The sequence below is a fragment of the Prionailurus viverrinus genome, chromosome B2 (assembly GCF_022837055.1).
Source record: "Prionailurus viverrinus isolate Anna chromosome B2, UM_Priviv_1.0, whole genome shotgun sequence".
Classification (NCBI taxonomy): Eukaryota; Metazoa; Chordata; class Mammalia; order Carnivora; family Felidae; genus Prionailurus; species Prionailurus viverrinus.
In genome coordinates, this window is record NC_062565.1 from 63,153,235 (window position 1) to 63,169,396 (window position 16,162).

Here is a 16,162-nt window from a genome sequence, read left to right on the forward strand (position 1 = left end):
TTCATCTATCCCTAATACAAACTCCCTTCCAATTTCCAAAATAATCCCACAATAATTAATGTGGCCATTGAGAATTACTTAAAAGTTAAACTTTAAAATTAAACAAGACCCCAACCTCAGAAAAAAGTTAAAAGTAGAAAGTATGTTAAGGTAATCTAAAGCCAAAGATTCATTGACATTTAGTACTTTTCATCCTGCAAGGTTCTTTTGTTTAACCAAATCTTATGGCAGTAAGAAAATATTTCTGTTACTATTTTAAAGCTAAAAATATGTGTAAAATATACATCATTCAAGTACTATTAGTGCATTTGGCTTTTATACAGTTTTGCCTCCAAGGTATATACTGTCAAAAGAGCTTAGTTTATGAAACCTTCCTTCTTTTACCTTTTGAGAACCGCTATGCCCTTGATACATTTTGTAGACCACTGCCTCCCAAGGTAGAGACCAAAAGAAACTACAGAGTCATTGAAGACCCAAGAACTAATACTAGAGAATATTAAAGACCACTTGAGATGAAAGGAAAATAGAAATTCCATAGAACGAAGATATAGTGGATCACGCATGTAAAATTTCCTTTCTATTCTTCAAGATGACACTTTGAAATGATCAGCCCAACCCAAAACTACACAACCCACCTCGATTTTACCTGGTATTCTTACCTTAGGCCAGTAGTTTTTATTCAGGGGTGACTCTGGCTCCCATGGGCATTTGGCAATGGAGACCCAGGGGGTAGGGGGGAGCGTCAGTGTGCTACTGGCATTTGTGTGTAGAAGCAAAGATGTGTTAACTGTCTATGATGCACAGGATAACCCCCACAACAAAGATAAACCAGCACAAAATGTCAATGCCTAAAAAACGCTGACTTGGAGTTCCCTAAAATAATTTGGAGCCGTAAGACAGGAGCTTACTCAACTTACTACCAAATCTAACACCTACCTCCATCTGTATTCAAATGTTAGTCCTTCCTCCAGCCAAGTACCTATAGTCCTATTTATGGCCAATCCTTTCACATTTAGATCTCCAACTCCTCTGCTTTCTCAAGAACACTGTCCCTGCAATGATATCCTATCTTCCCTCTCAAAAATTTCTCCCACTGTACTGAATCCTAAAGTATACCAACTCTAGTAACTTCCATCAAGCACAGAGATAATACGCATAACCACCACAAATAACAACACCTCTCTTGATCCCACCTCCTAATCCCTTAGAGAACAAAAGTTCTCAAAAAGTTTTCAGCATTCCCTATCACCACTTCCTCACCTCCCATCCAGAGTTAACCCACTCCAACCTGACCACCCATGTGCTCCATTGAAACTATCTTGTTCCTTGCTTACCACTGACCAAAGCCAGCAGTCACTTCTCTACCCCTCTCCCTACACCTCTCAGCAACACTTCCAACTCCTACTTGATACCTCCACTTTTATATATACAATAGGCATTTTGAAGGTAATTTGTCCAAAATACAGTTCTATTAACATGACTTAAGGTCATAAACAATCCACCAGGCCTCGTCTTAATCTCAGCTAGTACCGAAGTGCAACACCACAATACCACAAATAGGCCAAACTCATCTCAAGCTTCTGTATTTGCTGTTTCCTCTCCCCACAGGCTTTTCCCTCTGGTTCTTCACCTGACTGGCTTCTCCTTATCCAGGTCTCATCTCAAGTAATCTGTTCCAACAATCTGGCCTTCCTGTGCCCCTGTCTGAATTACCCACAACTTAAACTTTCACATCAATCTACTATATTTCCTCACAGAATGTATCAACATGAAATTCACTTGTTTTGACTGTTTACTGTTGGCCTGATCTTACAGAATGTAAGCTCCATGAAAAGAGCAGCTTCATGTGTTTTATTAATCTCTGTGCTGACAGCTTGGAGCCTGGAACCTGCTTCAGATTCTGTGTCTCCCTCTCCCTGCCCCTCTCCTGCTCATGCTCTCTCTCTCTCTCTCTCTCTCTCTCTCTCTCAATCTCAAAGAATAAACAAACATTAAAAAAAAAAGTTTTAAATAATAATTTGCATAATTGGAAAGGAAATCAGAAATCTTCCAGTCCAACATCCTTCATTTTAAAAATGAAGAACTTGAAGTCTAGAAAACTTAACTAATTTGACCAAAATATAGCCTAGATAGTAGAGTCAAGTCTAGAACTCAGGTCTTGTAACTCCCAGCTAGCTTAGTGGTCTTTTCCATATACCATACAGACTCAAAGTACTCAATGTGAAACAGACTACAATTGTGATCCACCACTAAAAAAAGCCCTTGTAAATTATTTACTTCATTAATGTAAATCAACTCAAACTTCAAGGGAGCTAGGAGAGATACAAAATAAAACCTACTGCATTACTTAATATATTTTCGGATTAACAAAAGGTATTCTTCACACTTGGAAAGTTGTTGAATCAGTACCAGTTCACTTCTAGTCTTCCACGTTGGCTGTCCCATTCTTAGCCTCTGTGCTGCATATGCACCCTCACTGATTCCCAGACACAACAACAGAAGCATAATATATACTGGACTACTAAACTTAAACACTTCTTTGCCAAGAATTTGAAAGGGGAAAAAAAATCACAAGTATGATAGTAATTACCTTAAAGTACGATAGTAATTACCTTAAATGTACCATTTTGATTCTTCATGTAAGAAACCAGAAATATATCCACTGGTAGAAGTGCTGAAGTGATAAGTGCAATTGCCAGAGAAAAAATTGCCGTTATGGTGGAGACAACTTCACTTTCCCGCTGACTTTGGTATTTACGAACATATATCCAGCAGAATGCCAAAATAGCCTGAAAGACAACAAAAAGAAATGTTTTGCTACTGCACTATGTATTCTCTAACTCTGATTTTAGCATGTGTTTGAAAGTTTCCAATGGGAAACTATGTCAAATGAAGGTCCTTTTACATGTGTAATGAAGGTCCATTACCTCTTATAACCTTATTCTAGATTTATAATTTTCAAAGCCTATTTCATGAATGCAGTACAACCTTACTTAGATGCAAAGACACACCAAAAAACAAGTTATTGATAACAGTGCTCAGTTACATATATCCTCATTGAATACACTGCAATCATTAATGGTCTCATATGTCATAGTTGTAATTAGCTTTACATACTTTTTACCTATAGATTTCTCCAGACTAATACAATATAACTTGAATTGAAATTAACTTCTGCCCCATTATGACAGTTCAAGGGTACCATTCAGCTAAAAGACTAACTGCCAATAATCACGATGCAATCGACAAATTATAATATAATTCAAATTTTAAAGGACATTAAACAAAGAAAAGTGAACATTAAAAATGAGTACTTGTGCACTGCAAGGAACTTTCCAGTGATAAAAGTACACTCAGAAGTACTGAGGATGATATCTCTAATCCACCAGGTACTCTTAATAGCTGTCAATGCCTTTCTAATGACTAACACAGAGCATAGGACTTTGCTCACGATTCTCTAATTTTAGGGAATATCAGAATCATCTGGAGGGCTTGTTATAGTAAAAAATGCTAAGCGCCACCCCCAGAGTTTCAGATTCAGGGGTCTGGAGTGGGCCCAGAAAATGTGCCTTTGTAACAAGTTCCAATTGAGGCTGCTATTGGTCCAAGAACTACATTTTGAGAAACTCTCCTCTACTCAAATGTAGGGAATTACAGATAGGTACTAATCCAGTGATTCTCAGCCTAGGCTGGGTTAGAATCACCTGGGCAGTTTTTAAATACCTTTATGCTGTCCCCACAAATCAGAGTGAGGTTCCTGCAGGCCACAGCATTTTTAAAAAGCCTGAGGATTCCAATCTGAGCCAAATTTGAGAACCACTGTTATTTTGTTTTTTATTTTATTAAAGTAGTGTTGACATGCAATGTTACATTAGTTTCCAGTGTACAACATAGTGATTCTACAATTCTACTCCCTATGCAATGCTCACAAGTGTAGCTGCTATCTATAACCACACCACTCTATTACAATATCGCAGACCTTCCATCCTCATGACTTACTCATTCCATAACTAGAAGCCTGTACCTCCCGCTCCCCTTCACCCATTTCGCTCACCCTCTCCCTTCTGGCAGCCACCAGTTTGTTCTCTGTATTTATGGGTCTGTTTCTGGTTTTTTGTTTTGCTTTTTATATGCCACATATAAGTGAAATCATATGGTATTTGCCTTTATGCCTCTGGCCTATTTCACCCTCTAGGTCCATCCATGTTGTGGCAAATGGCAATGGAATATGACTTAACCATAAGAGAGAACCATTGTTTTAAATAAACTCTATTAAGAGCTCTGGGACAAAAGCGTCGTTTTGTCCTTTCACTCTCTTCAACAGATTCCACTGTTACTTCCTTTCCGGGTATCCTAGTTCAGGAGCCTGAACTGAACTAACACCACCACTCAACTTGTTTCACAGCTTCCAAATTCCCCTACCACAACCAAGATGTAAGAACAGTTCCACCACCACAGAAAAATCCCCTTTGCCCCTGTGTAGTTAACCCCTCTGTCTACTCTCCACCACTGTTATCTGTCCCGGTAGCTTCTGCCTTTCTAGAATGTCATAATGTACTATATTATATAGCATGTCATCTACTGAGTCTGGCTTCTTTCACTTAGCATAATGCATTTGAAATCCATCCAAGTTGTTGCATGTAATTCCTTCATATTACTAATATTTCAGCTGGTGTCAGAACAGCAGAAAAAATAACGTAAGAAGGGAATGCAGACTTTGGAAACTGGATGTTGGAGGAAAAATAAGACCTAGTGTCAAATTCTGGCTATTTATGAATTTATTTTTGTGTTAGGAAAACATTTTTCATTAATTTATATTAATATTTTACCATTTTTGGTTTTAAATGAATTCACAAATATTTAAAACATTCCTCAAATTATTTGAAGCCACTGCAAGTTGAGCTTTACCATTCTATCCTTAGCAGGACCTGACACACAAAGTATTCAGTAATTTTTTTGATGGATTTCAAAAAGATCTGCACTTTACAAAGTTCAAAGTGATAGGTATTACTGCAAAGGAAGATGTTTGCCAAAACCAGACAGACAAGTAGGGTAAGGGCAACTCAAGCAAAATAGTTAAGACAGAGAATACTGAATTTTTTGGTCTCAGGAGATATTATAGTTTTAAAACTGAGAACCCCAAAGAGCTTTTTGTTTATGTGGGTAAAATCTATCAGTAGTGACTACATTATAAAATAAATCAAATGTCATCATCTACAAAATAGTAATAAGAATATTTCATAGCAGGTTATAAGACTTAAATAAGATGTAAAGAGTTTAGCACAGTGCCTGGCCACAATAACTGCTTCACAAATAGCAACTGTCATATGAATTGTCATAGGTCACTACATCATATGAAACCAAATGTCATGTGAAATAACATCTTAAGAACATTTCATAAAAGAAATATACAATTTTGTTAATAATTATAAAGAAAAGTTTAGAGCAGTCTCCAACCCCTCCCAACAGATTCTAATTTAACTGGTCTGGGAAGTAGGCTTTTTTAAAACTCCTTAGTGGACTTTGATGAGAAGTTAAGGTTGACAATGACTGGGGGAGAGGCAGGAATGAGAACAGATGAATGTTTCTTAAACTAATGCGCATAGATCCTTTCTGTGTCAGTAAGGCTAGGGTCTTATATTTAGTATATCTAACAAGTTCCCTTGTTAGTATATCTAACAAGGTGATGGTCACTTTGAGTAACAAGAATAAACTTGCTTTACAGAAATGAAGTCTCTGTCTTATATAGCAAAGGGAAATGCAATTGAGGATCTTGGGGGACTTATATAGAAAGGTTTAGATTTCATATAGTAAACATAGGTAGTTAGATTATAGGCTTGGAGGACTAAATCTAACCATTCCTCATGTGGCAGAAGAAACTGAAGTCCATTCTGTTTGCCCAGGATCACACAATTAAGTCAATCTTACTGTTCGATTCTTCAGTAGATTACTGGCAGCAGCTGTCAAAGTGTGAAGTCCTCCAACCACTGGCAGTCCCAGAACCCTAAGGATTTGCAAATTGAAAACTATTCTCATAATACTAAAAAGTCATTTGTCTTTTTCACTATGTTGCTATCTCCACTCATGTTGCGTAAGTCATGGGTAAACACTGCTGGCAAATTAAGCATGAATCAAGACAACAGCACCAAATTGTGCCAGTAGTTACTGTATTCTTCACCTCCAGATACACACCCACAGAGGACAATTTAAGACTGTGCTTAATGAAACAGTAAAAATTAACTTTACTGAACTTCAACCCTTGAATCTTTTTTAATACTCCATGGGGGAAACTGCGAAGATTAGGCTGGAGTTTCTGCTGCTGCACGTTAAGGTGTGCTGGCTATCTCTTAGGAGTAATGTAGGAGCTGAAAACCAAGTCAGGCACTGGTTTCAAAGGAATATCGCTTTGACTTGACAGTACGTGTGATTATGGTTATTCAGACTTGGACATTTGGCATATTTTGTTGAAATGAACAAACAGAACCTATCACCTCAAGAGGAAAAAAAAAAAAACAAAAAAAAAAAACCTGACAGTATTTGTTCCCAAAGATAAAATTCGAGAGTTTAAATGAAACTCAGAATTTTGGAAAACTTGTATCCACAACTGTGGGCTTGACAGTTTCTCAGTACTTATTTCTGGAACATTTCTTCTGACAAGATCAGTGGTAATAATAATGAATGTGATATGTTAACATTATATATTGAAATATATCCATATTTGGAATATCTGCATCACTCAGTGAACCAGTATTTTCCAAATAATCAATGCATGATGTTATAAAACCATGCATGGGGCAGAAAGATCCATTCAAGTTCAACAGGGATCAACAAATTTTAATGTAACAGAATGAAGTTTATTCACAGGGTTTCAGATTCCATTATTTCAACTAACCTTTAGAAAGCTTCTATTTATTGAGTTCTGGTGTCATATTTAAGAATATCCACAATTACCTAAACAATACTCCTCTGCGAGGTACCCCTAAAACGGGATTTTCTTCGTACACTTCAACCAAAATAACATTTCAAAAGACTGAATGCAAAAGCAGACATAAGAATCTAGCTCTTTTCTCCCAAAGCATAAGAGACTTAAAAACTGAGAACAAACTGAGGGTTGATGGGGGTGGGAAGGAGGGGAGGGTAGGTGATGGGTATTGAAGAGGGCATCTTTTGGGATGGGCACTGGGTGTTGTATGGAAACCAATTTGACAATAAATTTCATATGTTAAAAAAAATTTTGTAAATAAAAATAATAAAAAAAAGAATCTAGCTCTCTTCTAATAAGCCAGGAATTATAGGAATTTGCAGAAAATTAAACGATAGCCCTTATTACTAATTTTTTCCTGTTCCAACATCTAGTTTCAAACTCCTCAATTCCCTTCTCATTTTATTTTTTTTTCCTGGTGTATCATCACCAATTTCAATGACTTCCTTTATTCATCCATCCAATGTCTACCTCAATTCCACTTTCTTTTGATATTACTCTCTGTTCTCTGAAGTCCTATATCATTTATAAAATCATACTTTGGTTTTCAGTACTTACAATACCTATTTTAAGAATTTTTGTTTTCCCACCTATCTTCAGGCCCACTTAAAAGCTACTTTGTTTTGTTTACATCCTCCCACAATTTATAGCACAACTCATATACATTAAATGTTTATTAACTGATAACTGCCAAGATATTCCTGCCAGACTTTGATACTGGTTCCATGCTCATTTGTTTTCTTCTAAACCAACTGAATATGACAGTCTGTTCAGGAACTCCTGAACGCGAGAACTCCGTAAGTACAAGACTGGATGGCTTTGGAGACATGGCCACCCTCTATAGTTTCCATTTTCTCCACCAAGAAGAGTAAATAATGTTCCAGTGTAAAGGCAGTATTATTTTCTGGGAAAGTGAAGGTAGCAAGAGATAATTTCCCAAAAGTTTTCACATTTTTTTCTTTGTAGCATTTTTTCTGAAACATTTACCAGCAAAACATACTACCCGGCTTGCAGACATTGTAGTGGAATCTAACAAGTCTTGATTTCCAGAACTGAAGTTAGCAGTTTTAGGGGCTGATTTTTGTTTTCTGTTTTAGTAATTGCAAAGCAGCAAAATACTTTGGGACACAAAGTACCCAACAGGATAAGGAGAGTGAGAATGGAGAGGGTTATGGAGAGAAACAAATTGGACCCCCAAATAAAATAAGCCCAAGGGTTTTAATATGAGGCAGTAAAGTAAAAACTAGGCCATTTGGGCTATTTAGGCCCACGTTTTGATCACTAAACAGGAGTAAGACGACTGGGAAAGGTGGTACCTGAGGTCAGATACATTTTAGTATATACACACCCTGATACTGGCAGTAAAGAGGTCTACAGCTCTTCCCTACATAGGTTTCTACATCTATCACAAAAGACTGAAAAGGAATGTGAAACCGGGAAGTCAGAAGGAACACCTCACGTCATCAAAGCATCGCACAATCGGTACAGAAGGTTGCAGACTTAATAATCCCAAGGATAGGGAACACGGACAAACAATTTTGGGAAGCAGAGGCCTCCTGCCAGATCAAGGCCAGCTCCTACTGAACTTGCAAAGATCAGGCGCTGCTGCCCCACACCTTGTGCTCCCGTCTCACGTGGGGACGAGGGGCCACTTCTCCCTTCTGAACCCGGAGGGTCTCCTCCGTTCCCAAACTCCACCCGCCCCAGTGCTCTAGTGAGGGATGAGGGCAAGAGTTTCGATAATGGAAACCTACAATACTAGACGTCATCAGGGAAAATACATCAAAAGCAGCCGGAAATCAGTGCCTCCGTACCCACTCCGAGCGCAGGCCCCGCCCCGGAGCAGAGGAGCCCCCAACAGTCCAAACTAAAAGGGGGGCGGGGCGGGATGAGGAGGGTCTCCCAGGACCTAACAGACCAGCTGCCGGGCCGACCGGCCCCTCCCTCTCTCCCACCAGTCCAAACACTGGGAAAACTATGAGCACCTCCCCTACCAGTAATAAGAGGCCGAATATGCACCAGCCGATCATCAGCTCCGCTGAAGCCGCGCCAGAAGGCGCCGCCGCCGCCATCTTCACTTCCGGCCCGGAGACTTGGGCACGGGGGGTGGGGAAAGGGGAGGGGGAAAGGGGAAAGAGTGTGAAGGACTCTGCGCCCGTGCACCCTAAAGGTTAAAGGGGCGGAGGAGGCGGAGGGGGCGGGAGGGGCGGAGCAAATGGTTGCCAAGGAGCCCCAGCCCTCTAGCGTCCCCTGGCGCCGAGCCGGGCGGGGGCGGGGCGCGCCCGGGACGCCGTGACGTCACCGCGCTGCTCACTCCCGAGGTGAGGTGAAGGCTTTAAGGCAGGGTGTTGTTTTACTGCATCGCAACCTTATTAGAAAAATTGGTTCAGCCCAAGCTGATAGAACGGGAAAGCGAGGGAACTCCACAAGGCCTGGATTGGGTTTTTCTGGAAATTCAAGCCAACATTAGGAGTTTCAACTTTCTCCTAGAAAGGAAGTTTGTCCCTAGTGTCCAAGACAGAATGGGCCATGCAGTTAGCAGAGCCCACCAGGTTGCGGGAATGGCCGTCTGAAAAAAAAAAAAAAAAAAAGTTTGCCCAATGCCTAAATGACTCTAATTTGCTGACATTGGGGCCCCCAGCCTGAGTAACTGTTTCACTGGACATGGGCTTATCACATGGTGCTGTGGCTTTTCGATTTACCTCTATACATGACTGTGAATTTCCATAATGACTTTGTGAACATTTTCATAGGGAAATTGCAGGCTCTCCTAATATTCATAAATGAACGAAACAGTATGGTAGGCCCTATTGAGACAAGGAGATAGTTCCTGGGATAGCTCGCCTGGGTCCCCTGCAGTCGGAGTACATATTAAACCACTAAATTGAAGGAGCATAACTTGTAATCAAGACACAATTTATGAATTAAGCCTACCATATCTTTACAATGCATTATGTGGTGGTAAATTATTCCCTACCCCCCTACCTAAGACCTACTTCTAGCTGAATCCAGAAGTAGGGAAGGAGTGGGGACGAAGGGAAGAGAAAAGAAAATAGAGGAGAGAACGGTTTTAACATAAGTTGATACTGTCATAAATTGGCTTTGTGTTTTCTGTACCTGTGAATGTTTGATCATGTCTTTCTTCTGTGCAACATTCACTTTTCTGGAGACATCTTTCCTATATAGTTTTCCTTAAAGTGAATAGTGACATCTCTATTCCAAGTGGTCATTTAAATTCCTTCACCAGTTTCCAGACATATTATGGTATATTTTTGTTTTTGTTTTTGTTTTAAGATTTTATTTTTATATAGTCTCTACAACCAACTGGGTCTCAAACTCACAACCCCAAGATCAAGAGTTGCACCCTCTACAGACTGAGCCAGCCAGGCACCCCTGTGGTACTCTTCTGCTTTTTCCTGCTAGTCTCCTAATCCTCTCCCAGGTGCTCACTTGGCTTGGAGGAAAGGTCTCAAGACAACCCCTGGCCAGTTTTCCCCCTTTCCCTCATGGCTCAAATCCCCTGTATAGGAAACAATCATAAGTACCTTACATAACAACCTTTGGAAGTACAGGCCAATCTCAGTGTAACTATTCTGCTACTTCTACCATCAAAGCTATCAGCCCTTCTTGGATATCCCAGAGGGAGTCAGCCTACACTCCACAGTCTGCTGTAGTTCTCCCATGCCTGAGTCAGGCACCAGCCCTCCGTATCTCTCAATTGCAGGGACCATATTTCAAATTCTCCAAGTAGCTCCCTTGAGGCCTCACTAGTCTAAGGTTAAATGGGAACATCCTAACCCAATGTTCCCTCACCCCCAAACTCACAGTCTTTTGGAGTTAAAGGTGGGGATCCACAAACCAACAATTCTCATGAAAGAAATCTCTGCAACTTTTCTTCTCCCAACTCTAATCCATTTACTAGTATTTTATCTGGCTGAGGGGTTCAAGAGTTGTAGAAAAAATTCCTTTCACATCCCCTTTTTTTTTAATGTTTATTATTTTGAGGGAGAAGGAGAGAGAGCACGAACACAGGAGCACAAGTGGGGAAGAGGCAGAGAGAGGGAAAGATAGAATCCCAAGCAGGCTCTGTCAATGCTGTCAGCGCAGAGCCCCACTCAGGGCTCAATCTCACAAATCATGAGATGACTTGAGCTGAAATCAAGAGCCCCACGCTTAACCAATGAGCCACCTGGGTGCCCCATGTCACATCCCTTTTTAATTCTGCATATAAAGGAGAATTTACATAAGGCTAGGAGGGAAACAAAGAGTTAAAGACCATAATCTTCCCTACCACTTTACGTTTTATGTGAAATTGGAGCTTTTAGCAAGATCAAACAGCCTATTTCTGTACTGATATGCTGTCCATTGAATTAAGTCCATTTAATAAACTGTTGTCTCTGAACGCCTAAGTACTGGGATCCTGTTGGGCAGTTGCATGATTTTTCAAGTTGGAAAACCTTATAACCTGTGTTGCTGACAAGTGTGACTAGGTAGAAGAATAGTAATAGTTTGATTCAAGAAAATTGGGAAAGAAAAGAAAGAGAATGTGAGGCATCTGGACAGGTAGAGATGTGCATATTAACCTGTCTCTCCATTCTTCAGCCTAGTCAGGATGGACTATTCATTTAGCATACAGACTAGGCCAGCAAGAATGAAATAACAGATACTATCTGTTGTTACAGGTAATCCTGTCCTGCTCTCCAGGTGCTATAGATTGAATATTTGTTGCACACACACACACACACACACACACACACACACACACACACACAAATTCATGTTAAGTCATAAAGCCCAAGGTAATGGTATTTATTGCTAGGGCCTTTAGGAGGTACTTAGGTCATGAAGGTGGAACCTTCATGAATAGTTACTGCCTTTATAGAAAAGACCCCAGATAGCTCCCTTGCCCCTTCTAACATATGAAATTATAAGAAGCCAGCCACCTATGAACCAGGAGGCAAGCTCTAGCCAGATACTGAATTTGTTGGCACCTTGATCTTGGACTTCCCAGTCTCCAGAACTATACAAAATAAATTTATGTTGTTTATAAATCACCCAGTTTATGGTATTTTTGTTACAGCAGGCTAAAGAGACTAAGATGCATGGAGTTACTAAAGAATACCCTTGCCCTATTCCCCACCAGGAAGTTACCAGAATTTCTGTGGAATCTGCTCCATTTTAAGTTCAAAGTAATGGCCATGTAGAGCCCATCACTCCCAAGGGATTTAATAAGATACCTTGCAGAAAACCTATCAAAACCTAGCCCCCATTACTGTTAAGAGGGCTAGAGACCTCTTGGGGCACCTAGGTGGCTCAGTTGGCTAAGTGTCTGACTTCGGCCTAGGTCATGATCTCATCGGTCCTGAGTTCAAGCCCTGCATTGGGCTCTGTGCTGACAGCTCAGAGTCTGGAGCCTGTTTAAGACTCTGTGTCTCCCTCTCTCTCTCTCTGTTCTCCTCCCCCACTCACACTCTGTCTCTCTCTCAAAAATAAATACATGTTAAAAAAAAAAAAAGAGAGAGAGAGAGAGAGCTAGAGACCTCTGAGGGGGAAAGCAACATTTGCAAGATAGCAATTATCCTTCTCCCATTCCTCTCTCCTTCAGCTTTTGAGTAGTCCTTCTTCCCTAAAGCCAGTGAGAAGAGGACACACAGGGAATCACCATATGGTTAGAGGGTGTGACCTGAATTTTGGGAGAGGCCCAGCATTTTGCTCCAAGTGCTGAGAGGGAGTGACTCACAGAGGTGCCTAGTGCTGAGCTAGCATAGAAACCTGTGCTGGGAGTATCTCTGTGCAGAAAGGGTGTGGATTAGCTCTTCCCCACCCTTCCTCCCAGCCCCGCCCTTCCTCCCAGCCCTGCCCCACAATAGCCCATTAAGTTCACACTGAAGGCTTTGGTAGATGGCCTCTGAGAACCACCCTATGTGCTTATTCCTATGGATGGATTCAGCAACCTGTACTGGAGGAGGCCTTTCTAAGAATTCTGAGAACCAGGAACATGTGGACAGCAGAAAGTTGAAGGAACAGCCCCAAGTGGGTCAAGCAGTAATGACCTACAAAGGTCACTTTGGTACCAAAACCAGACAAAGATGGAATAAAGAAAACTACAATGATCACAGATGCCAAAACTCCCAGCAAAAGAGTTCATAAAGAAAGGATAATCATTCCTCTCATCTCTGGCCCCTATGGAACTCAAGTGGTTCCCCTCCCTAAGCTGGAGAATTGGGGATGGGTTTGGGAAACAAGAGGCAGGAGAATGGTTTCTCATTCCCTTTACGAAGTGCTTTTGGAAAACCAAAGGTTGGATTACGATCATGCTAGGAAGTAAAATTTATAAAAACAATCTTACATAGGAATTGGTAGAAACAGCAAAAAGAAAACTGAAAGTTTCAATTAATTAAGAAGAAGAAGTAACAGGCTGGAGGAAAAATTGATGTCAAGGGGACACCAAGGGAGTAGAGAATGAAGAAATTAAGTAGGATTTAGAGGCCTAACAAAGGCCTGGATCTAGAGGGTAGAATAGAGGATGAGTCAGGACACATAAGGATCAGGACCCAGCAGAGGGATCAGCAATCCAAAAAGTTCCATAGTCAAACTAATCACACAATGGGAACTATATGAGTTGATATGGCTTGTACTATGAAATTACATTTAGACCATAACAAAGTCTAGTTATGGATCCAAATTAACTATGTATTATACAATCAGATCAAATATTAACATGCTGTTGTTTTCTTTTTAAAACAGCTGATTTTTATACATCATTTTTTTATTTTGTTACTTTGTTGAAAATGTAAAACATTGGACTTTCTGTGCAAATAAGATACTTACTTGAAAAGCCTCAAAATTTCTCTTTCTGTCATGTTGTCTGTGCTTCTGTTGCTAACCAATAATCCTTCTGATTGACAAATTCTTTCTTTAGCTTGTTTAATACCTTCAGTCAGGTTACAGTTAAGCCTTGCTGGCCTCAGATCCTAGTGATTTTGCACATGTCTATCCTGATCCATTATTTGTTGATTTAGAATTTAGCTCTCTTTTGTGCTCCATGTACTGCCTACACTTAATCTTCTGTCAAAAAGATTTAACAGTGATCCTGAGTGAACATTACTGTGGGCCTGAGAAGGTTGGAGTAAACCTTTTTCTCCCATCACTACATTATCTCCTTTCCCATGTAATCCTTCCACTGTCATCCAACTGAATTTGTCATCACAACCCTAAGAAGTTTCTTCTTTTCTTTGTAAAAGGCTGAAAGTGTGTTTATGAGGGAATTGGCGCATATGGTGGAGAGGCCAATTTGGTTCTGCTAGAACATTTGCTCATTTGTGTATAATTCTGTGGGGAGCCAGAGGTTTTTGCACAAGAGCCAACCCATGAAAAATTGAATGTTTATGGTCTACATTTTTTCATTTAGAATCAAAATAGCTTTATTGAGCCCCAAAGTATAAGGTATTTCAAAAGTATAGTTCATCTGTTTCATTGTATAGAAAATGGCACTGAAATGTTAATATCTGAGTGTTTCTGATTTGTGGACACAGAGGCAAATTTCCAATTTGTCATCCTAAAATTAGATTGCACATAGTATCATAATGTGAATTGTAAAATCCACATTTCCATATTTCTGCAATTATAAACTCTTAATGGATACCATTTATATACTTCTAGTGGGACAAACATTCCCACGTGAACTTGTGGTACATGTTCATTTTCTTCTTAAGATTTTTCTACTGGATATGAAAGAAATTATTTAAACATAGTCTAGACATGCTAAAATAGCACTTAATACATCCAAATGTTTTTGATGGTGTCAATTCCTAAACCTGGTATTTATGTACTTTAAGGTATAAACTAAGTTTGCATATACAACTCAAACATAAGGGAATGTCAAAATCATTTCTGATTAGAAATTACAATAAAAACTGATTCTAAATTTATATATAAAATGATCCATAGCATACTCAATAATTTTAATAAATGATGCATTTTTTATTTGTAACTTGTGATGTGCTTTTTTCTAACAATAGGATTCCTCTCCTGACTCCAACATCTATTCTTGTTCATTGTGTAGTTCTGCTTCCTTCATTTTCTGGACACAGCTCTCAGCTTATATTTGAAATCAAAATGTAACTTTTGGTGTTAAATTCCCACATGTTAATAATTTATAAATCATAAAATTTTGTAAAAACCAATTGTTCTCATTAGAACATATGGAGCTAAAGTAGCTCAGTTCTAGATATTGTAGCACAATATGAAAGAATTTTAAGTCGATCTTTAAGTTTTTAAATGATTAAAGACATTTTTCCTTATGTTTTTATTTGTTGCCAATAGATACCGTAAATTCTTCTATTGTTTTTTAATTATATAAAGTAGGGAATTTCAACCACTATGTCCAAATCCTTTTTTAAAAAATGCTTTAATTAAAAATATGAAATATATTCATTGAGGTTTAGAAATGCTTCCAGGAGGAGGCAACATTGGGCTAGGTTTTAAAGGATGAAAATGAGTTTATCAACACAGACACACAGGGAGAACACCATGTGAAGACAAAGACAGAGATTGAATTAATGTGTCTATAAGCCAAGGAACACCAAGGATTGCTAGCAACCACCATACGCTGGGAGAGAGGCAAGGGTCAGAACCTTCCCCATGCCCCTAACCCCAGCCTTGGAGGGAGCATGACCCTGCTGCGACCTTGATTTTGGAATTCTAGATTCCAGAATCATAAGAGACTAATTTTTGTAAGAGTTTATCAAATAGGCTAGGAAAAGAATGTGAATGCTGAGTTGGAGCTGGAGAATACTTGCAGCAGAGTTTATTTCAGTTAAGATGCTGTCACTACAGTCAAGGCAAGAGATGATGAAAGCTAAGCAAGCTGTCAACATGAAAGAAGAAGACAAATTTATGAGATCGTAATAAAGATTCATTTTCAAGACATGGTGTCTAAGTGTGAAAGGTGAAGAGAGAGAGAAATTTATAGCAAGGAATTGGTTTATGCAATTATGGGGGCTGGCTAGGCAAGTCTGCATTCCATAGAGCAGGCCATGAGAAAATGCAGGCTGAAAACTCTAAGGTAGGAGCTGACAATGGCAGAAATTCCACAGGCAGAATTTCTGCTTTCTCTGGGAAACCTCAATTATGCCCTTAAGGCCTTTTAACTGATTGGATCAAACCAATCCAGATTAT

At 39.5% G+C, this 16,162-nt stretch overlaps 1 protein-coding gene across 2 annotated transcripts in view; it reads right to left on the reverse strand.

The window, feature by feature from the left end:
- The window catches only part of LMBRD1 (LMBR1 domain containing 1), a 116,088-nt gene extending 106,861 nt beyond the window's left edge, over positions 1-9,227 (reverse strand). The window contains exons 1-3 of one of the 2 annotated variants that reach the window (XM_047859543.1): positions 8,977-9,227; positions 5,929-6,004; positions 2,613-2,789 (exon numbers count right to left, since the gene is read on the reverse strand). In XM_047859543.1, the coding sequence (XP_047715499.1) occupies positions 2,613-2,639 (27 nt within the window). In that variant the 5' untranslated portion in view covers positions 2,640-2,789; positions 5,929-6,004; positions 8,977-9,227. The remainder of the gene's footprint in view (positions 1-2,612; positions 2,790-5,928; positions 6,005-8,976) is intronic. The other variant, XM_047859541.1, reaches the window with a different exon arrangement.
- Between the last annotated feature and the right edge of the window lie 6,935 nt (positions 9,228-16,162).